The following is a 22547-nucleotide window of genomic DNA, read 5'->3' on the forward strand; positions in this document are numbered from 1 at the left end:
CCCCCCCCCCCCCCTTCTGCATCTTCTCAGTTAGCTAAACCCCGGGTCTGATTGAATTTTAAACCCTTGGTGGAAAGTTTCATGGTGACTCGTTGTTCGTTTAATTCAATCCGAGTGTGACGCTAGTTTATCTATTTCGAACAATTCACGGGTTTTTTGGGATTTTGAACTGATACTAGTTAAATCCGTGTAAGCAAGCCAAATATACAATGCGATTGGTTGAAGAATGGAAATAGAGGAATTTGAAATTTATATAATTTTCTTGACACAAGTCATTATACGATCGTTTAGGTAGACGGGTGACGATTGAGCTTCAGAATTTGGATGTTTTACTTTGATTTTCCAGTTTGAAAACTGGCTCTTGATCTTTTTTATTTTTTATATTTTCACTTTTCTTTCTATATAGCAGAACTAGTAGCATCTATCTTAAGTGATTTCACTGCTCTTGGTAATTGATTGCATACCTTGAAGGAAGTAGGCAAGAGTTGATTTTTCTTTGTGAAGTTCTTATGTTGCCATCCCTTTTCATATCGTGCATTAGCGGATTTTCTACTAGAGCGAAGTCTTACATGCTGATGGGCATTGAGATGTTGGATTGTTGCTTTGAAGGAGTAATGCTATTGTTAAAATTTTTATTTAGCATATTAATTGAAAGCTTCTGGTGTCTGACGAGCTCTAGAAATCCTTATATGTTACAAATCCTCTCCAAAGAGCTTGTATTTGCTTTTGTGAAATTCGTTTTTTTTTTAAATAATAAATAATGTGCCCATCTCGTTCAATTAGTCAATGACATCTTCTTGCTTGTGTGTAGAAAGGTTGCTGTCATCAACTTGGATCCTGCTAATGACTCGTTGCCGTATCCTTGCTAATGGCCTTTCTTTTCAATCTTCTGTTTTTTTGAGTCTCAATATATGTGTATTACAAGAGTTCATTTGGCTGAATTTCAAGTGAAAGGTATCCTTGACATAAATATAGCTACGAATGTGCTGTAAACATTGAGGATCTGATCAAGCTAAGTGATGTGATGATGGAACACTCTCTTGGTCCTAATGGAGGTAGGCATTCCAAAGTCTTTGTTTATCTCTGTCTTCTAAAATTATTATGCCAGGTTCCTAAATCTCTAATTAATGGATGATGGGTAAAACCTTATTATCCTCGTGTAAGACTTGTACAGTCAAAAGGGGATCGATTCCGTAAGAGATGAGATCTGTAAATGGAAATTAACTGAAATTTTATCTTTGCACAAGTTATAGATGAGAGATAGAAAAGACCACTAGAAGATGATATGGACTATAGAGAATCTTGTCTTGTATGAAAAACCTTTTGTCATTAATATATTAGACCAACATAGTTCATTTTTCAATATCTTTGTTGGAATTACATATTTATATGTTTTACAGGCTTGGTTTATTGCATGGATTATCTGGAGAAAAATATAGATTGGTTGCAAGGTAGATTGGCACCCCTTTTGCGAGGTTGGTTTTCCCCTCACTACTGGTTGATCAATCTATTTCCCACCTTCCTTAAGTTCTGGTGAAAATATTGATGAAAACTGTTTATATGATGTTATATATGAATTTTGATTATGTTTTTTTGCGTATGAGATTCTGAAAGATGTATTGGGAACAATTAAGCTTGAGCATCGATATCGTTATATATGAATTTTGATTATGTTTTTTTGCGTATGAATTATTATTTCTTGTTTATCTTTATTAGTAATACATTTTCTTGTTTAATTGTTTCTAGGTGTTCATATTTGTTGAAGGATTTAGAATCTGGAATATTGGTTGCGTTTGTGTCTAGATCCTTATCATCTCGTAGCATCCTTAATTTTTCTAATCACCACTTCTGATACATGATGTGTCGTTTTGTGCTGGTATCTGTTGTATTTTGAACTCTGCGTTTATCTGTCTAGTGATTAGACTTTTCCCTTCCGCTGGTTTACGATATTCATCAGTTTCTTGGCTCAGAATTTTCAGAATTCCACTCCACCTGATGATACTATCAAATTTTGCAGATCACTATCTCCTATTCGACTTTCCAGGACAAGTTGAATTATTTTCCCTACACTCCAATGCCAAGAATGTTATAATGAAACTCATCAAGAATTTGAATCTGAGGGTACGGACTTCTGGAGAAATATGTATATTTGAACCTTTCCTTCAAAAGAATAAAATTCTTAGGGTCCATTCGATAACATTGTGTTTCTGCTTTTCTGTCATTTGAAAATAAGCTGATCTCTATCTCACTCTCTCAGAACAAATAAATTATTGGCGATCAAGCCTAAACTATAGAAACAGAAAATCAGAATGACATTGTTATCAAATGGACCCTAGCTTGTTACAAAATGCTACTAAAAAAACATCTTAATAAGATTTTCCTTCTTCTACAGTTGACTGCAGTGCATTTAGTTGATGCTCATCTTTGCAGTGACCCTGGAAAGTATGTTAGTGCACTGCTGCTCTCTCTATCAACCATGTTGCATCTGGAGCTCCCACATGTTAATGTCTTATCTAAGATCGATTTAATTGAGAACTATGGAAGGCTAGGTATGTTTTGGTGTTTATGTTCGTGAGAAGGTTGATCACGTTGGTAGTTGTAATTGCTGCTTATTCTTTTTTATTCTTACAGCTTTTAATCTTGACTTCTATACGGATGTGCAAGATTTATCATACCTACAACATCATCTTGACCAAGATCCTCGCTCTGCCAAGTACAGGTTTTTGATGTTGACAACCATTTATCCAAATTTTGGATCTTTTCACTTTACAATTAATGGTTAATTGAAGTATAACTGATATATTTAGTTTCAGTCTGTCATTATTCTTCTATCTAATTAGAGCATTGACCTTTGCTTCCTCACTGTATTACCTGTCTTACAAAATGATATTGGTATTTTTTTTTTTTTATTGATCTATCCTCAAAAATTTCCCTTCCAAAATGATAGTTACCTTTTATGATCACAAATTCCATTTTGTCTCGGCATAATCTATTGTGATAGAAATGCCTACTCAGTATTTTCTCTATTTTCTGGAACATGGATTAGTTTGCAAAGCTTCACAAGTGCTTATAAATTGTCCGGACACAGGTCTTATTGTTGTTTATACCATTCGTGTGGAAAAATAATTGGTGATGTGAGAACTTGTATGAACACTCTTTGGTATGATTTCTGAAATTATTCTATTGTTGTTGCAGAAAGCTCACTAAGGAGCTTTGCGATGTAGTTGAAGATTTTGGTTTAGTCAATTTTACTACCTTAGATATCCAGGCAAGCCACTCTGTCCTCACCTTTTGCATATCAACTTGTCTATCTAAGGGCTTACTTGTCCACTCTGTCCTCACAGGATAAAGAGAGTGTAGGAAATCTAGTTAAGCTATTAGACAAGAGTAATGGTTACATTTTTGCTGGTATGGAAGCAAGTGCAGCTGAATTCAGCAAGATTGCAGTTGGTGCTACGGATTGGGATTATTACAGATATCCTTTTGTGCGTTTTTTTTTTTTTAAATTTTGACACGCAACTGGTTTCCTTGGCTGCTGTTCACCTCTCTTGTTATTGTTGATTTTGAAATTTACTTGAATAGCCACCTGCCTGCCTGCCCTCTTCAATTCCATAAACCTTAGATATACTATAACATGGTTATCTTAGCTCAAGGGCTGTGCTGCCTTACTTAGTAATGCATTTTAAGTTGATTTATTACTCCAAAGCAACACTTCTCGAATTTTGCTTAACTAAGTATTACAGTTGCGGCAGTGCAAGAGAAGTACATGGATGACGAAAATCTCAAGTTCAATGACTGATGACTAAGATTAATATAAATATTCTGCTGAGAAAGTGCTTGTACTGGTGAACCAGTCACATCCTCCTTTACGCGAATTGATTGCACATAAATTCCCAATGGTGATCGTTGAACAGTAGCAATGTCCAGTGTCTTATCCTCTGTTCTGTGCCAGCAGCTATGTTCTTCTCACCACTACCTGGATTGTCATGTGGGTCCTCTAAATGACAGGCTGATAAGATGTTGAGAGAATCAAAAGTATGCAAATTCCTTGCCCTTTTGTAGTTCTAGGATGTGATTAAAACTATCTATCTAGTTATTTAATGAGTACGACTGTTGTGCCTACATGGTGGCAAGTTGATTTATGAGTCTTCTGCTCTTTTTGCCTTCTATTGCCTTATACTTCAACAGTAAATGACTGTTGAGCCTACATTGATTGATGTATTAGCAATGCCGTGTCAACCATGCATCTTCTTATTTAACTTCATTGCATGCAGTTTGTGTTTTATTGCTCAGTTGGTGGGTGCAGTGAGAAGTTTATGGATCCAAATAGAGACTCTATGAGTGATAATGTTAACCTTTGCAAGGCGAGAATTAATGGGCGACCTTGAATTTGTGTGGTAAAGCATTGGATAATGCCGAATGGTCATTAATTTCTGGTTCAGCCTTCATTTTCATTCTTTATTTGATACTGTTTTTGTATCATGATGTGTTAGCAATGCATGCACTGGCTCGTCTTCCTGTCTCTCTCAACTGCCCCTTTGCCTCAATTAGGAATCATTTGAAATTTCAGCTTTCAATAAGTTTTCACAACTTTTTATGTGGTTTGTATACTTCCCTGTCCCACAAGTCAATTGATTTAGTTATTTTTTCTTTCTACTTTATATTTAACGAAAGTAGTTCTTGAAGTTTTAAAGCTATTTTCCACATTTAGAAATGGGATTTTAATATTTTGTCTGTAGCATTAAAAAAATATATATATTTTATAATTCCAATCATAAACGAAGGTAGATGGAACATGTCGTGTCATGGGTTAACAATAATAATTAAAAAGAACATGTTTTTTCTTTAAAAAAACCCCAACAAGCTCGTTTTTCAGATTTTTTTTTTTTTTTCTGACAAAATTCATTCCAAGATGGTAATTATTGTTTAGATTCACAATATGATAATCTTCAAAGGAAACTTTAAAATAAATTGGTTTCAAACATATCTTTGTTTAACATTTATTAAAACTTATAATAAAAAATGATCATGCGTTAGACTTTTCTTCTGCATATTTTGTTTTTAATTAGCATATGTTTGCTTGTTGACCGAATTAAAACCTCTTCTTCAAGCTACATTTTTTTTTATTATTATTATTTAACGAATTTGATACCCATCTTGTATTCTCCAACAAAGTCAAACAAATCTTTAAAAAAAAAAAACAAAAAAAAAAACAAGATTTTAAGTTGACCAAACTATTAGCTTGGATCTGGTCTTCTCACCTCCTCCATAAATAACTAAACGGCTCATCATTTTGCTCTCTCATAGCAAAACCCTTCTTTCAAACACCAGCTCTGTTCAACCCTTTTTCCAATTCATAATTAATGGCTCATGAATTAGTGTCCCCAAATTCCACTCCCAAAAAATCCAGAAATGGACTCAAAACCCACAACAGAGACAAGAAAAACCCCTACTCCGACCGTGGCCTCGACAAATTCTCTGCCCTTTTAACCGATCTCGAAGAGAAAAGGAAGAAAATTTACTCTCAAACCGACCCAGAAAACATCGTTATGGTCCGTTTTGCTTACAAGAATTCAAAGGAGTGCGTCCCTGTGGTGGTGAAACAGAAGGACAAGAAAGAAGACAAGCATACGACTGATTCAGAAGCCATGGCGACGAGGCCTCAACAGAACAGACGACCGACAACCCACAAGCACTCCGACAGGAAGAACTCCCTACGAATGAGAAATTTGAGGAGATTGAGCAAACCATCTTATTATATTACAGCCATGGTGATCTTGATTCTGTTTCTGCTGAGTGTTTTTGGGAGATCGGTGACCATTCTGTGCACTTGTATTGTTTGGTATTTGATCCCTGTTTTGAAACAGAGTTCGTCAAAGTACCGACCCACAACAAGGCGAAAGGAAAACGTAAGAATTTCGATTCCAAATAAAATGGAACACCCAGATGGAATCTCTGCTGTTTCTTCTCCAATTCGAGCTCATCGCAAAAGCTGGTAAAGATCAAATGGATGGCCGAACTTCAAGTTCTTGATTTCTTCTTACTTTCGATTAGTTCTTCTTTGATATTTGATGGGTTTGGGTGGAAAATTGGATCCACTTCAATCAATGGTCATGAATGTAAATTAATTAGATATGATAGATTGACAATTGGGTACTACTAATTAAGGTTTTTATGTGCATTAATGATGATTTAGCCAAAATAGAAATGCTGGGAGCTTCGAGTAAGACTTTTTCAATGGTTCATAATGGTGTTCCTATTTAACGTTGAATCTCTTTCATTTAAGACATTTTTTGAAGCTTCCTGGTTTGGTTCTTCTCCTCGGTATTCAAATAATTTCTCGCCGCTTCCGCGTTTAACATTAAAAAAATAAAAAAATAAAAAATAAATGAATTTCTTCATATATAGTAACACGTAAGCAGTGGTAGGCCCTACTTACGTCATTTGAAGGGGCCAAACTTATCATCCTTCCTATATTTATTGATGATAAGTTTGTTAAACGTAGAGTAAATCATATTTGTGTATAGTAAGATAATCTAGTGATTTACTAGATTGTTACCAAATTTATGATTTACTAGGTTGTTACCAAATCTATGATTTACGGGTTTGTTACCAAATATATGATTTCATAGTTTTGTTATCAAATCTATGATTTCATAGTTTGTTAACAAATCTATGATTTAGAATGTAATCTTCATTATACACATCTATAAATACATGAGGTCGTGACCCTAGGTCAGGTCATTGAGACATTCAACCTAACAAACCTAACAAAGTAGATATAATAGGATATTTTAATTTATCATTTGGCCTTAGAAGTATTTATCTAAAGAGATTTAAAACAATTAGTCAATTACAAATAAATTATTCTATACCCATGAATGAAAATGGATGCCACTATTATTCTTTAGAAAAAATAAAAAAATGAGTTCGAGTTGAGATTTTTGACTTACGGTAGCAGTGGTCAGCCTCATAGTTATAAAACACGTTTGTTAGGAAGAGCTTTTCATGCATTTATAATAAATGTTTCGAATCCCCTCTCCAATCAATATGGTATCTCACAATCCACCGCTTGGAGACTCAATGTCCTTCACTGCACACCATTTGGAACCTGACTCTCATACCACTTGTAACAGTTCAACCCCATCGTTAGTGGATATTGTCTGCTTAGACCCGTCTATCGAAAAGAGGTTTTTACACCGTTACAAAGAATGTTTCGTTACTCTCTTCAACTATGGTGAAATTTCACAAACTAAATATGCATTATAGTGTGCATGAGGTGATGGGTGAAATAAACATGGGCTAATTATTATTGCATGAATGTTTAATTAAATCTCATTTAATCTTAAAGAAATGTTAATTGAAAGTTATATCATCATTATACATGACCAAAGCAGGCAAGTAGATAGAAGAGTAATTATGTTTGAATGAAACATAAATTAAGAGAACGCTGTTAAGAAGTTAATTAACATTCTTCCACTATTGCTAATATTATTATAGCAATCATAAGTTTGATGCGCTACTCAATGTACAATTTCTCAGCCATATACCAAGCAGTTACTAACATGGGAACAGTTCTTCCCCACAACTTCAACTGTGGGTTCAATCAAGTGCGAGCTCCAATTATGGAAACATTAGACATATCATATTCTAAACCAGTTTGCTTCAGCCTCTTCCTTGGCCCCCATTCCAGATTATTTGGGATTCTGATCTTCTTGAAGAAATACTTCTGGCATCTCACTGTGTGCTGAAAACCCAGGAGTGTGTACTTCATGAGCTCTAATCTATCGGAATCTGTCATCTTGGAGAACCCAAATCCGCCTGTCCAAGTGTTGAGGGCCTCAGGAGCAGCAGGTAATGTCACCCTCGTCACTCCCATTTTCACTAGCTGTTGCTCCAGCTCGTTCATCATCGTGCGGCACATTCCATGTCTGCGGTATTTCAACCTGGTGGCAACGAAAGGAATTTCAGCCACTTCGTCTCCATACACTCTCACTGTTGCCACTGTGGTTACTTTGTTTTTTCTCTCCAAAACAACTGTGTAGAACCCTTCAAAGTTCAAGCGTTTTGTCTCTGATCTTTTGCTTAGAATAACGTCTTCTATGAGGTCGCTTTTGGTGATGGGGTCCTTCACAGGACGAAAGCTCTCGTGCATTATACCAATAGCACTATTGAACTTCTTTCTCTGATTCTCAGTCATCGTATCTGGACAATGTTTCATTAATGTCCATGTAAGGTTATCTTCTTCTTCACCGACTGGGATTTGTTTCCATAAAAGCTTCTGCAGAGCCATGTGGATATCCTCGCATTTTCTGGTGCAAAACCAGATTTCTGTATCAATTTGATTTGAATCATCTTCAAGCACTCGAACGCTCTTTACACATCCAATATGAACATTCTGCTCACACTGAAGGCATTTGACAAAAGGGGAATCGGAAGAGCAAACCGAACCAAAATCACACGCAGCTTGGCCACAAATTTTGCAGCAGCATGAGGAGCAGAACCAATCCCCAGGTGGGATGCCTTCGAAACCGAGGCAACTGGCATGAAAAGCAGCAGGGCACATGTCGCACAGCATCAACTCGCCCCCAAAATGACAAACGGAACAGATGCAGTCGTTTTTGTCCAGGCAGCGCGTGTCAGAATGCGCATGGTTATTATTGTTCGCTTTTTTCTCAGTGGTTTTTGTCTCGTTTTGAATCTGATTTTGATTCAATTGCCTTTGGCAGTCCAATAGGGATCGCCCATCTTCCAAAAAGATGTTGGCCGCCGGCCTATGCTTTGTACTACCTATATGAGCCTCAAAATGGCTGATAGTAAACACATTAGAGCAACAGTCGCATTTAATAACACCTCCATTTGTTACCGATCCCCAAGCCATTAATGGATAGTTCTTCCCTGATACATCGTAATACACTCTATCTCCTGGCGAAATTACTCCCCGAGCGATCAAATAAGACAGAGCTGTTCGTGGATTGCGCCGTGAAGTAACCCACGGCGGCGTTATATTGTCGCAGCAATTTTGCACTGATTTAACGCATTCCGAGTTATCTTTAGGTTTCTTCAATGGGGGCGCAGTTTCTTTTCCTGGTTTTGAATATTTACTTAGAGTTTGGGAATGATCGGCACCTGCGGCGCCGCCTTGATCCATACAGGCTTTGCAGGCGGTTCTGAGAGAAATATAAACCCTACCATTAGGAGATTTGTATCGCAACTCCTGCCTGGCTTTTTTCTGAGTGTAGAAAATACTCCATCCCATCGACAAAAGATGCCCTAATGCATCCTCCTTGACGGTAGAGTTCTTGCGAGCGATTTTCTTGTCGAGAGAAATCATGTACCAATGAACCACCGCCTGTGGCGCATGCTTCACCGTGAAGAGCCGAGATTTCTTGGGCTTAGTCCCGCTGGGGGAATAATCGCCATCACTGTCGGTATTGTGGTCGTAGGTGGTGTCTTCAGAGATTTCCCGATTTTGATGAGAAGAATGGAGTGTGAAGTTGGACATGTTGGTGAAGGGAGCGTGGGAAAAAGGAAAAATCGAAGAATCCATTAGGGTTCATAGATATAAGCAGAAGTAAAGGAGTTCGTGTTATGCAGAATCCTGAAGGGAAAAGGAAAACCCTAATTCTAGATTGGTTTTTCAAACCCGGAGAGAATAGCTTGGGGTGCAAGCATTTGAAAATATTTGATTTGAAGAAGCAGTGGAGATTCTCCTTTTTTGAACTTCAAACCCGTTTTCGAATAAGCAAATATTTTCTCATTCCTAAATTTCAGGATATTATTATCTTCTAAACCCGTTCGCTTCGCATTCGATCTTTCCCATCCCGCGCGCGCGGTTTTTGTTGGGCCACAAAAATATTTCAAAAAATCAAAATATGCTCTCGTTGAGAGTCGAACTCAAGACCTCCCGCTTACTAAACGGGTGCTCTAACCAACTGAGCTACGAGAGCTTGACGAACGGAAAAGTAGTTTTATATTAAAAACCAAAAATAAATTATTAATTTTTGTTTGAAGCGATGTAGGATGAAATTTAAAAGTTTTTCCAAATGAATCGAATTAGAGTGTAAAACTAAATTTAAGTTAAGTAATAATTTAAACGTATTTAGATTTTAAGATGAAGTAAGATTGATGTAAATTACAACATCCCATAAATTGATTTGATTTGGTTTGACACGGTGAAATCTCACATTAATTGAACAGAGAAACAAAACATTATTTATAACGGTGTGGAAACTTCTCTGTGTTTTGAAACCTTAATAAAGTCCAAAAGAAAAAGTCAAAAGAGGATAATATCTGCTAGTAGTGGGTTTGAATTATTACAAATAGTATCGGATTTGAAACCTAAGGGAAAGCTCGAAAATAAAAGTCAAAAGATGACAACATCCACTAGTAGTGGGCTTGAGTTATTACAAATGGTATTGGATTTGAAATCTTAAAAAGGAAAAGTCAAAAAAGGACAACATATGCTAGGAGTGGACTTGAGTCATTACCGATGGTATTGGATTTGAAACTTTAAGGGGACAGTATCAACTAGTAGTAGACTTGACTTATTACAAATTGTGTCGGAGCCAGAGTGGTAGTGGGTGGTGAGATCTCACGTCAATTTGAGAGGAGGACAAAGTATTTCATTTCAATTTTACAATTAAAATAATAAGTAACCAACTATAGAGTTGAGGAATGGTGATGACATTATATGTGTAATTATATTTAGAAAAATATTAGGTTTTGGTTTTCAATAAAAATCGTTTCACAGTAATTAAATTTCCCATTTTGTGAGACACAACATTTAAGGTTGCATTCAAGTTGGAATACCATTAAACTTGATGGTAATTATATTTTTCACACAACTACTTTATTGAATGCAGGAAGGAGGTTTCCATGAAATAAAAGAAATTAAGATATTTTTAAAAATAAAAAACAAAACAACAAAATATTTTTAAAATAAAAAGGATCAAAAATGAAAAAGACAGAAAATGGGATTCAATATTTACAGAAGCAGAGAAGTAAATAGCAAAGAAAGCGTGTGGGAGGAAGAAATTTCTGAACACCTTCCGTTCACAGAAATCGAGGTCAAAGTTGATGGTCCTGGTCCCAAACCAACCAATTATAAAAACATTACAGAACCAGCTTCCGTAGGCCATGGAGTCAATACGACGCTGCTGAAGAATCAGAGGTTGTCTTTCCCTTTTCTTCAATTTAGACCAATTAATCCTCTCTGTTCCTTCTTCATTGCGCATGTTTCTTTGTTTCTGGTCACAGTAGAACAAGTGAAACTTAATTACAGATTATCACGTCAGATCGAGGATTCGGAGGGACCGATTCTTTTTATATTTTCAGCGCTATTGCTGACTGTTTGTTCTTTACACGGTTCTGTTTGTGTCTGTCTGTGCGATCACCCCGTTCTTCACGCCCTTTGTCGTGGATTGATTTTTGTGTTGAACTTGAAGCTGAAGCAAGATCTGGAAATTTTATTTTTCTTTAGTAGCTGTAGATCTTGAAGTTGAAGCTCAGAAGGTAATAGAGTGGGGATGGAAAATTATTTGAACGAGAATTTCGGTGAAGTGAAGCCGAAGAACTCGTCGGAAGAAGCGCTTCAGAGATGGAGGCAGCTTTGCTGGTTGGTGAAGAATCGGAAACGGAGGTTTCGATTTACTGCCAATCTATCTAAACGATTTGAGGCCGATGCTATTAGACGCTCCAATCAGGTATCCTAATTATTGACCCCTTTTTTCCAACATTTACTTGAACCTGCAGTAGGTTATTGACTTGATGAACTTGATGTGTTTTAGTGGACGGACGTTCTGAAGTTACTGAATCGAATAATCAGTCCGTTCTCTTTACTTTTTGTATCTTCAATTCCATGTGTTCTTTCTTCAAAGAAAAATAGAAAACACCATGAGGTTTCACCACAACTATTCTCATGCCATTTTTTCAGAACTCGTGAGTACTGGCAAGTGGGTGTAGAAAGTAAGGAAAGTGGGGGGTGTAGGTGTTCCTTTCTTATTTTTGAATCGACTATTTCCACTGAAAGGGGCCCATTATATGAACGACTAAGCAAGATTGAAAAGAGTAGATGTTCACATGATTTCCTGTGAAATACTTTCGAAGTCCTAACAATTCTTTAGAATATTTTCCAAATTAAGGTGTAGGATGACTTTTGTACTTTTCAAAGTGCTCCTTCATGAAAACACTTTGACTATAATAGAACCCAAAACATGAAAACATTGAAAATTACATTTCATTAATCATATACAATTTTCATTCTTCAAAAAATCCAGCCAAACCCACCGGAACGGAAAAGCGTCGTTCTCGAGAGTCAACCTGAAATTCACTCGTCTAAATGGATATGGCAGAATGAGGCAGATGAAAGGCTCGTCAATTTGAAATTGTTAGCCTGGTGTTTCCCTGTTAATATCATGGGATCTTCTGTAATTGTCTGGTTGCAAGGTCTTACAAACATCATACCATAAGAACTAGTGATCACCTAGGAAATTTGTTTCATGTATCACTTGCGATCTGTGGTTTTGCAAGTTGTGGCTCGGGAGATAGACTTGATGAATATTCATGGTTTCCAGGACTGAAAGATTGGAATGTTTCCTTGTTTTTCCACAAATTTCTATTGTGCATTGGAGTTCAACCCTGAACAACAACTACATCCCGTTATACGATTTTCCTTTCTATGCTGTTGCTTCTGATTTTGATGCTCAATTCTTCTTTTTTCAACAACCGTTGCAGGAGAAGTTTAGAGTTGCAGTTTTGGTTTCACAAGCAGCGCTTCAGTTCATCAATGGTTAGTAAGGTCTTGATTATGCGATCAGCTTAAAACTAAGGTTATAGATCGGTAATTCACGTTGCACTGTCTTTGAATGCCTGCAGGGTTGGATTTGTCTCCTGACTACGTTGTGCCTGAAGAGGTCAGGCAAGCAGGTTTTGAAATCTGTGCAGATGAAGCGGGCTCCATTGTTGATGGACATGACGTGAAGAAGCTGAAGATTCATGGGGGTGCTGAGGGTATTGCAACTAAGCTTGGCACATCAACAGAGACAGGCATTCCTACTACAGACCATTTGATCAAGAAAAGACAACACATTTATGGAATTAACAAATTCACCGAAAGCCCACATCGAGGATTTTGGCTCTTTGTTTGGGAAGCTCTCCAGGATACGACCCTAATGATACTCGCTTTCTGTTCTGTTGTTTCCCTTTTTGTTGGCATAGTGATGGAAGGATGGCCAAAGGGTGCTCATGATGGGCTTGGCATTGTTGCGAGTATCTTGCTTGTTGTATTTGTCACTGCCACCAGTGACTATAGGCAATCGCTTCAGTTCATGGATTTGGACAGGGAAAAGAAGAAAATTTCGGTTCAGGTTACCAGAAATGGGCTGAGACAAAAGATTTCTATATACGAACTTCTTCCTGGTGATATTGTTCATCTTGCCGTGGGTGATCAGGTACCAGCAGATGGACTTTTCGTTTCGGGGTATTCTCTTCTGATAAATGAATCTAGCTTAACAGGTGAGAGCGAACCTGTTAACGTAAGTTCTCAAAATCCTTTCCTCTTGTCCGGAACAAAGGTTCAGGATGGTTCGTGTAAGATGGTTGTGACTTCTGTTGGCATGAGAACCCAATGGGGCAAACTGATGGCCACTCTTAGTGAAGGTGGAGATGATGAGACTCCTTTGCAGGTAAAGCTCAATGGGGTGGCAACAATTATTGGTAAAATAGGCCTGTTTTTTGCTGTCATAACTTTCGCTGTATTGGTTCAAGGATTGTTCACTCGCAAGCTACAAGAAGGGTCTTACTTGAGCTGGTCCGGAGATGAAGCAATGGAAGTTTTGGAATTCTTTGCTGTCGCCGTAACTATTGTTGTGGTTGCAGTGCCTGAAGGGCTGCCTTTGGCAGTGACACTGAGCCTTGCTTTTGCCATGAAAAAGATGATGAACGATAAGGCACTTGTCAGGAACTTGGCTGCTTGTGAGACAATGGGATCAGCTACTACTATTTGTAGTGACAAAACTGGGACATTGACGACTAACCACATGACTGTTGTGAAAGCCTGCATATGCAGCAAGGTCAAGGAAGTTAGTAATTCTAGCAAATGTTCCGATTATCGTTCAGAGCTTCCCGATTTCGCTGTTGATATTTTACTACAATCAATATTTAACAACACTGGTGGAGAAGTCGTCAAGAACAAAGATGGCAAGAATGAGATACTTGGGACGCCCACGGAGTCTGCTCTACTGGAATTCGGCCTTCTGCTTGGTGGGGATTTCCAAGAAGAACGCCAAAAGTCAAAAATCGCGAGAGTCGAGCCCTTCAATTCTGTGAAGAAGCGAATGGGGGTTGTTTTGGAGCTCCCGGCCGGTGGCTTCCGCGCGCACAGCAAAGGAGCATCAGAGATAGTTTTAGCTTCATGCGATAAAGTTCTCGACTCGAACGGTGAAGCAATTCTTCTCAATGAAGAGTCCACCGACTTTTTGAAGGAAACCATCGAAGAATTTGCGGGTGAAGCTCTTCGAACTTTGTGCCTGGCTTATATGGACATTGAAGGCGAGTACAAGTCTGAAAGTACGATTCCCGCTAGTGGCTACACGTGCATAGGAATTGTTGGTATCAAGGATCCCGTTCGTCCGGGTGTTAAGGAGTCAGTTGCAATTTGCAAGGCCGCCGGTATTACCGTGAGGATGGTTACGGGAGATAACATCACCACCGCCAAAGCAATTGCCAGGGAATGTGGGATTTTGACTGACGATGGTATAGCAATTGAAGGTCCTGAATTCCGGGAGAAAAAGGAGGAAGAATTGAGTGAAATAGTACCAAAAATTCAGGTTACATTTTAAAGAATTTTAATTTCGGAACTATAATACTATCACTTTAGCTATTATTTTAAACCGAAGTATTGGACAAAATCGAAGTTGGGGGTCGATTTGGGGACTGACAGACAAATTAGTACTTGTCGATGCCATTTTTCGTTGGAGTTGCCCTTTATTTTTCTCAGCTAGTTGAGTGGGGCATCATGGGTCCTCTTGTTATTAGCCCTGTAAGAATTGGTGAGCTGAAGAAATTTTGGTATTTCTTGCACAGGTTATGGCTCGATCTTCACCAATGGATAAACATACCCTTGTAAAGCACTTACGAACCACTTTTCAAGAAGTCGTTGCAGTTACAGGGGATGGAACAAATGATGCTCCGGCACTCCACGAAGCAGATATTGGATTAGCTATGGGCATTGCTGGAACTGAGGTAATTCGATAATTGTCTTAAATAATTAATCTTTTACTCTACTTTTTAATGACATAAAACGTAAATGTAGGTTGCAAAAGAGAGTGCTGATGTAATAATTCTTGACGACAACTTCTCTACAATTGCTACTGTTGCCAAATGGGGGCGTTCAGTCTACATAAATATCCAAAAGTTTGTCCAGTTTCAGCTAACAGTGAACGTGGTTGCACTTCTTGTCAATTTTTCTTCAGCCTGTTTGACAGGTTAGCTGACATTTATTTTGAAGTTATAATCTCCCTTCCCTATGGGAATATTGTGGAAATACTTAATTTTCTGGATGATATTTTCTCAGGAACTGCTCCCCTCACTGCTGTGCAACTGCTTTGGGTCAACATGATAATGGACACACTCGGAGCACTTGCATTGGCAACTGAGCCTCCTACTGATGACTTGATGAAGAGACTGCCAGTTGGTCGGAAAGGAAATTTCATTAGCAATGTGATGTGGAGAAATATATTAGGGCAGTCATTATATCAGTTTGTTATAGTTTGGTATCTCCAAACAAGAGGACAGGCTCTTTTTCATCTTGATGGCCCAGACTCTGGATTGATATTGAATACACTGATTTTCAATGCATTCGTCTTTTGTCAGGTAATTTGTTTACCCAAATTCTTTACCTTTCTACAGATGCCTGATCGATTAATATAATCTATCTAATTCTAGCAGTCCTGACTAAATTTACTGTTGATAATTGCTGGTCCTTGTAGGTTTTCAATGAGGTAAGCTCAAGAGACATGGAAAAGATAAATGTGTTTGAAGGAATATTGAAGAACTACGTGTTTGTGGTAGTGCTTGCTTGCACTGTCCTTTTCCAGATCATTATCATCCAATACCTGGGAACATTTGCGAACACCTATCCTCTTAACTTCCAGCAATGGTTTGTCACCGTGTTATTTGGATTTCTTGGCATGCCGATTGCAGCAGCTTTGAAGATGATTCCGGTAGGATCAGACTGAAAATGGTAACTTCTTAATTGCTTTGCCCAATTTATTGGGGTTATTACCTCACGAAGTTGAAGATCTTTCCTGTATATTTAGACTCAAAAGTTGCCAACCAATGAATTCTTTTTTTTTTCTTTTTTAAAAGGAAGCTTTATTGGACATCAGTTTTGAATCATGAAGGGTCCTTGCTTGTATTTATAGCTCATTTCTTTTGACTTAATGCTCAGTTACTTTTTTGTTAGAGCATCGTTTACAATCAACAGTGTTTAGTAGTTATTTATTTATTTATTACATTTGCCCGGACCTTCTTTGAGGCATGATGGTATCTTGTTTGGTATTGAATCTTTTTCCGCTCACAAATTAAAAGGCTCCAAAGCAAATAACTAGCTCAGTAAACGACCCATGCCACATTTCCTCTTTTAGTCCGTTTGAAAAGTACTAAGTACATAATCGTCCAACTGTGCTCAGTGCTCCGTCTGCCACAAAGATGGCTAGTTGTGATATATTTGAAGGGGTATTTTCCTCTTTGAACTTTCCTTTATAGTTTCTCTCAGGGTTTTAAAACAGGTATCTCTGTATAATAGAGTATTACCCCTCTAGTAAATCCATAGATACATTACTTCTTTGTGTTCAAATGGACAATATTGACTTGCGGTGGACTTGGACTATTACAAATGATATTAGAGCTAGTCATCGAACGGTGCGAGGCACTGGAGTAGGGCTTAGACCTTCTCCATACTAGACTGGTTATATAGTTTATATGAAAACAAAATGATTGTCCCAATGAGAAAATGATTAGACTATGTAATCTCCTTTTTTTTTTCTCTCTTTTTCTTCTCTAATAGAGTCTTTCAAAGATAATGAATGGAATGAGGCTTTTCCTTGAGAGGGATACAGGAGCGCTGAAAAGGGCTGAAACAAGAAATCCCTTTGACAGAGTGGGGGCAAGTCTCTCTTATCTCTACCAAATTTCCGAATGACAGCTTAAGCTTTAGCACCGCTCTAACCTATCAATCATCATCAAAACACATTGTGTGCAAAAGAAGATTGCACAGGAGGAGGACGTCACTCCTTAAAACTGAGTTCCATACATTGGAATTAAAAGCCTCCTTGAAAAATAGAGCCTTGGTCACTTCATTAAGATATATCTCACTCTCAAAGATTACACATCTTTCCCTGTTTTATGTCCCTTCACGTATCATATCATAAGTTTCTTCGTGGTATCATCTCCCCACTGAAACAGCTTCACGATTTTAAAACGGCTCTTTTAAGGAGAAGTTTTTATACCGTTGTAAAAAAATGTTTCGTTCATTTCTTGACCCGATTTTAGATTTCACACCCACCCTTCAAAAGCCCTTTAGCATTTGCTGTCTTTATTGTACATTCAAAGAAAAAGATTGCAGTCGACCAACTTAGCTTCTGAATCACTTGGCCAATGTTGGATGACATATGGGTGAAAAAGTTGAACTTGTACCACCTCATGGAAAAACTCACAGTAGCTTTCGAGTTTGATGGTGTTTTCAAAAGCCAATAAGAGGAATCCACGTGTGAAGTTGCTTAGGAAATAGGCATCCTATGCGCAAAAAGGAAAGTACCATTTGTGGTAGTGGTACTTAATTTTGCTATGTTTTTTTGAGTGCACAGCTTGGATTTCTGTAGCTCTTTCAGCAAAAGAACAATTCTACTGATAACTGCACACCGCACACAGTGTGTATCCCAAACAATTTCTACTCATCTGATGCCGCCCATCCCCAAAGGACTGCCTTTTGTTTGCTTTCTCTGTCCTCGGTGAATGTGAGTGAAGAAGACTCTCAAACCTTCTTCGTCTCGGCAAATGGGTAAATCTGTTTTTAGATTCAACTTTCAATTGACTTTCATTTCCTCGTTGTTGGGATATCCATCCATCCTTTTGTAAATGCCAAACAATAGTTGGCTTTTACGTTGATGGCTCCAATCCCGTCTTCGTTGGATGGATATGGTCTTTAATGTGAGCCTTTTCGGCTTTGTGTTAAACCGTGTGTGTATTGGGAAAACGCACACTCCACAGACCACAGTATCATTCAAGTTTTATTAATCATATTACACAGAAAAATATAAAAGGGTCTTGGAAAAAAACAGCCAGGGAAAAGAGCTTGGCCCCACCTAAAAACAAACATTTTTGAAGGCTAAAACCAAGCAAAGAGGCATCAATCACAGTAAACAGAGCTTGTCCATCACTCCTCACCTCCTTTCCAACACTTCCCCCACCCCCACACCCTCTTTCACTTCTTAACTTTCTTACACCCTTTTCAAAGAACCCAAGAAAACATCCCCAGGGCTTTCCAGACACAGCTAAAAAACCCCATAATCTTTAAAAGCAATACAAAAACAAATAATCAATTAACAAAAGAGAGAGTGAACATCAAGTGAGTAAGAGGATAGATGTCCCCTATAAGCAGCAGCTTTCTTTGAAGCCGTCCTCCTCCCCCTAATGCCTTCCTGGTCCTCCTTCTCTTATTTCTTCTTCACCTTTCACTTCTGCTATTTTTACGTGCAGGTGCAGCCCCAATACATCTGCCATTTTCCTTTTAGTTTCTCTGTTCTTTCATCATTGGTTGTTTACTGAGAAAGCTTCATTAGTTAACCAACAATTCAAGCAATTAATGTGTCATATAACCCCAAATTATCATCTTTTTCCCCTCTACCGGGGCCGCTTTCCATCAGCCACACCACACTTTTCATCGAAGTTTATGAAGTTTAGCTGTTTTCTTTTCAAGGCAATCGGTGATGTTACTGAAGAATTCTCTGAACAATCCATGGATTTCATTTGGGTTGGTGATTTCAAACACTCTGCTCCTTCTCTACATTTTACCAATCTGAGCTCTTGCATCAGATTGTAACACAAAACCACCTCTTCCTGTGAACAAACGAAGGAGGGTTAGACTTATTCGAATTATGGAATAAATATAAATAGGGTCACAGTTTCTTTAATCAAACTTACTACTTCAAGATATCTACATTGCGAAATGGATTTCATCTTCAACTCCAAGGCCTTCCTTGTTAGTAATCTGCCATCCATTGCAGCTAAAATGGCTGCGGCAGCTGCTACTACAGAAGGCCGATGGTTCTCTGTACTTCTTTCTGGATTCAAGATTTGAAAGTATGTAATGATCAAAATTTGGTGGAAGAAGTTTAGTGTGTTGAGAAATTGATGGACATGGGTTGTGTGAAACTGAAGCTACCTCTAATCATAACCCAGATGAGTTCGAGGATCTCAGAAACCCTACTGCTTGGTGGGGATTCAATGCTTAATTTAGATATGAAATGAGGAATGAAGGAGAAAGGAGTGGTTGAACCCATCTTCCATTCCAATGTGTTCAACACCAAAAGCTCCATTCTTTGGATTACCTTACTTTCAAAGATGAAATCATCCACTGCAAATTGTGACAGCGCTGGAGCCTTCAATTCTTCCATTTTCGCCGCCAACGACAGACAAGCCACTGCCAATAGCCTAATCGCCCACACCTTCTCGTTCTGCACTCATGGAGTTTTGGATTAACAGAGCAAACTAACAAGTCATTGCCAGAGGAAATGGGAAGAAAGTGAAGCTTACAGTAATGGCCCTCCGCGAAAGGTACCGATCGAAGTATATCACCGAAAGATAAGCCGTCTGGTAACTGAATCCAAACACATTTCTGGTCTGTGAAATCAGAACAATAATCAATGGAATTGAATTGGAATCAAACACAAGAAAAATCCACAAAAACGAAGAAGGGTCTAAAAAACGCTGACTTTGAAAATCCATGCAATTGCTTCCAAACGGGCACATTTGACCCAGTTCCCAAACACCAAAGATTTATCTTTCCCAAACCCAAAACTTGTCTCCTTCGCAAGTAACGTATCCACATAATCATCCTCTGCTGGGCTTCGATTTCCAATGTAAACGAATGTGCCTTCATCCACAATCTCCTCGTCCAAACAGCCTCCATTATCATCCATTTCAACAACAATCAATACCCCTTTTCCTCTATAACATTCAAGAGGGGATACGATTTCTAAGAAACTGCAAAAAAAAAAAAAAAAAGGAAAAAAGAAGAAAGAAACGCAAATCTAGAGCCACGAAGCGAGGACAAGGGAAAGTGGAGATGAGGGGCAGAATTGAAGGCCCCAAAAGCAGAGTTGTTCTTCAGCAGTTACAGAAGAAGGGGGAGGGATTATTAAGAAACCAATCTGGGTATTCTCAGAACGTGGCGAAATTGTAGAAAGCACCCTTTGGTTATAAGAGGCTTTAGAGAGAGAGTAGAGAGAGAATGCCTGTTGGGTTTTGAAGAGGAGACTAGAATTTGACTCAAGGGCTGGGGTCGCTGGCTTGTATTGGACTTAACTGGGACTGCTTGAATATACGAAAGTGAGATACACGCACCAATCACGCTACACTTCTCTCTCTGCCATTTATATTAATACCATAGGTCAGCACCGTACTAGAAGCAAGTACTTTCTGTATTCTGTAACCGCACCCAATACCTTATTTTTTCCTTCGTAAAATTACAATTATTCTTTTTTAAATTTATTAATTCATCTCAATAATTTGAACTAAGTTTATTACTTTACCTTTTTCCTTACACTTAGCATTTCTCTCATTCCAAAAATGGATAGACTTATTTTTTTTAGGTGAAAAAGTTGATGCGTGAACCTAAAATTTTTAGTCATTAACTATAAATCTAGGTTTTACAGAATTTAAAAAGTGTAAAGACATTTTTACCCTTCGTTCTTTCTAATTCAGGCCTCAAGAGTAGTCATTTTATGTCACTACTATTTCTGCTCGGTTTTGTGCATATGCTTTCAATGGGTCCTTTTTCTTTGGACAATATTAAATGGTCTATTTGGAAAAGAAAATTACAAGTGAGATGTAATTTGAGATGAAAAAGAGGAAATAATGGTGTGATGTTTTGGCAATAATTTTCCCTTATTGAATGTCCCTGAATAATACTTAATACTAATTTTAGAATAAAAATAGAATAATCAATTAATACAAACATCACAATAATATTATGTATAATTAGAATATTTATTAAATAATTAATTAGTGATAATAAATTAAGAGAATCCCAAATAGTGGTGTCCAAAAGTTGGTCCACGGGCCTGAATGCTACCCACTTGGCATTTGCTACCCACCCAAATTCAAAATTGCCATCTCTTCCCTAGCTTTTTGTCCCTTCCTCATCAACTTTTTCCACATAATAAGTTTAAATATTTTAAACTATGTTTCAAATTATACATACAAGTTGAATATAGAATTGTCTCTCCAACTCTATTTAATTTTAAAAAATGTTTAATGTCTTTTAATTAAACATTAAAATTTAAATTTTTAACAATTTTAAAACTTAATATGTTATAGACTTGTTTAATGTTTTTAATTCATAAAATTATTAGACTCATTATCAAAAATTTATTAGTAAATTTAACGTCTAACATATTTATTAATTTTTAAAAATATTGAATAAGTGCTTTAGATACAAGATGGAAAATGTAACAGTTTAATTCCATAGCTATCAAATATTGTCTACGTTATGCTAGGGACCAATTTGAGATCTCACTATCCACCCCTTATACCATTCAAATGTACTCAACCAGATTTCTTTTTTTCCTATTAAAAAATCTAATTAGAAAATTGATATATAATCAAAAGGCAGCAGCAATATTTAGAGGTGACAGAACTTGGGTATGCCTTTAAAGCAATACCCAAGCTCTTGCCTTGAGGATGATGATAATCAAAAGGCATTTGCAAAAACCAACGGGAAGCCCATGGCTGTACCTTTGCGCCCTTTAACGCCCCGTTGGTATTGCAAGGAAATCTTCAATCTTTCACAATCAATCACTTCCGGCCTCCATTTCTGTGCAACTCCCATGTGCGAAAACAAAAACAACATAAATAAGGAAATTAAGTGGAAACAAAACCAATGGAATAGTGGTGGGAGTTAGGTGGATGTCGGTGAGGAGGAAGATTGAAAATACCAAGTGGGTTTGTCAGTAAAAGTAAGTTTTACTTATCACGCACATTAATAGAAAACGGTTCTGTAGTTCTGGTTCCGGTTATGGCTATGGTTATGGTTCTGCCCCCACCTGAACTCGCAGTAGTCAAATTCCGAGGGTTTGACTGGCCTGCGCCTGCACCCTGCACCCTGCAGATCGGTCGGTCTCTTATTTCTTGCCGATCCAAGCGGGAAGTGTGCAGCACATGGGAGGCAGTGAATTGGCATCAATTGGGTATTTTTGATAAAAACAAGTGGTCTATGACAAGCAGATGGCAGAATATAAGCAACCACAAGGGGCAGGAGGATAAAG

The 22547-nt window shown here is 37.8% G+C and overlaps 5 protein-coding genes and 1 non-coding gene across 6 annotated transcripts in view; 3 read left to right on the plus strand and 3 right to left on the minus strand.

The window, feature by feature from the left end:
• Nucleotides 1-4441, plus strand: part of LOC111477256 (GPN-loop GTPase 2) — a 5183-nt gene extending 742 nt beyond the window's left edge. Inside the window, exons 2-10 of the mRNA XM_023121314.1 lie at nt 812-856; nt 976-1055; nt 1401-1475; nt 2018-2121; nt 2393-2549; nt 2632-2719; nt 3196-3268; nt 3345-3475; nt 3742-4441. Coding sequence (XP_022977082.1) covers nt 812-856; nt 976-1055; nt 1401-1475; nt 2018-2121; nt 2393-2549; nt 2632-2719; nt 3196-3268; nt 3345-3475; nt 3742-3799 — 811 coding nt within the window. The 3' untranslated portion in view covers nt 3800-4441. The remainder of the gene's footprint in view (nt 1-811; nt 857-975; nt 1056-1400; nt 1476-2017; nt 2122-2392; nt 2550-2631; nt 2720-3195; nt 3269-3344; nt 3476-3741) is intronic.
• A 922-nt stretch (nt 4442-5363) lies between these two features.
• Nucleotides 5364-5999, plus strand: LOC111476372. The gene has a single exon (XM_023120007.1). It carries the CDS (start codon nt 5364-5366, stop codon nt 5997-5999), a length of 636 nt encoding a protein of 211 aa, XP_022975775.1.
• Nucleotides 6000-7493: 1494 nt separating this feature from the next.
• On the minus strand, nt 7494-9505 carry LOC111476373 (increased DNA methylation 1-like). Its single transcript, XM_023120008.1, has one exon. The coding sequence runs from the start codon at nt 9503-9505 to the stop codon at nt 7607-7609; it is 1899 nt and encodes a 632-aa protein (XP_022975776.1). The 3' UTR covers nt 7494-7606.
• A 371-nt stretch (nt 9506-9876) lies between these two features.
• On the minus strand, nt 9877-9950 carry TRNAT-AGU. The gene has a single exon. It is a non-coding gene; the product is annotated as a tRNA-Thr (tRNA).
• Nucleotides 9951-10999: 1049 nt separating this feature from the next.
• Nucleotides 11000-16540, plus strand: LOC111477175 (calcium-transporting ATPase 1-like). The gene is made up of 7 exons (XM_023121192.1): nt 11000-11705; nt 12736-12790; nt 12877-14828; nt 15085-15243; nt 15314-15485; nt 15575-15873; nt 15990-16540. Exons 1-7 carry the CDS (start codon nt 11529-11531, stop codon nt 16236-16238), a joined length of 3063 nt encoding a protein of 1020 aa, XP_022976960.1. The 5' UTR covers nt 11000-11528; the 3' UTR covers nt 16239-16540.
• Nucleotides 16541-18261: 1721 nt separating this feature from the next.
• Nucleotides 18262-22091, minus strand: LOC111477252 (cyclin-D5-2-like). The gene is made up of 6 exons (XM_023121306.1): nt 22018-22091; nt 19995-20647; nt 19816-19902; nt 19445-19736; nt 19204-19343; nt 18262-19119 (listed from the first exon to the last, which is right to left on the minus strand). Exons 2-6 carry the CDS (start codon nt 20199-20201, stop codon nt 18904-18906), a joined length of 942 nt encoding a protein of 313 aa, XP_022977074.1. The 5' UTR covers nt 20202-20647; nt 22018-22091; the 3' UTR covers nt 18262-18903.
• Between the last annotated feature and the right edge of the window lie 456 nt (nt 22092-22547).

The sequence above is a fragment of the Cucurbita maxima genome, unplaced genomic scaffold, assembly GCF_002738345.1.
Source record: "Cucurbita maxima cultivar Rimu unplaced genomic scaffold, Cmax_1.0 Cma_Scf00003, whole genome shotgun sequence".
In the NCBI taxonomy this organism is placed as follows: Eukaryota; Viridiplantae; Streptophyta; class Magnoliopsida; order Cucurbitales; family Cucurbitaceae; genus Cucurbita; species Cucurbita maxima.

What these genes read in the sequence shown, in the direction of transcription:
- LOC111476373 (XM_023120008.1), bottom strand. Translation starts at nt 9,505, where the DNA reads ATGTCCAACTTCACACTCCATTCTTCTCATCAAAATCGGGAAATCTCT.
- LOC111477175 (XM_023121192.1), top strand. Translation starts at nt 11,529, where the DNA reads ATGGAAAATTATTTGAACGAGAATTTCGGTGAAGTGAAGCCGAAGAAC. An exon ending in AGCGCTTCAGTTCATCAATG is followed by an intron (nt 12,791 to 12,876) that starts GTTAGTAAGGTC and finishes GAATGCCTGCAG; the next exon opens with GGTTGGATTTGTCTCCTGAC. An exon ending in TGGGCATTGCTGGAACTGAG is followed by an intron (nt 15,244 to 15,313) that starts GTAATTCGATAA and finishes ACGTAAATGTAG; the next exon opens with GTTGCAAAAGAGAGTGCTGA.
- LOC111477252 (XM_023121306.1), bottom strand. Translation starts at nt 20,201, where the DNA reads ATGGATGATAATGGAGGCTGTTTGGACGAGGAGATTGTGGATGAAGGC. An exon ending in CAATTGCATGGATTTTCAAA is followed by an intron (nt 19,903 to 19,994) that starts GTCAGCGTTTTT and finishes CTGATTTCACAG; the next exon opens with ACCAGAAATGTGTTTGGATT. An exon ending in AATGTAGATATCTTGAAGTA is followed by an intron (nt 19,120 to 19,203) that starts GTAAGTTTGATT and finishes GTTTGTTCACAG; the next exon opens with GAAGAGGTGGTTTTGTGTTA.
- LOC111476372 (XM_023120007.1), top strand. Translation starts at nt 5,364, where the DNA reads ATGGCTCATGAATTAGTGTCCCCAAATTCCACTCCCAAAAAATCCAGA.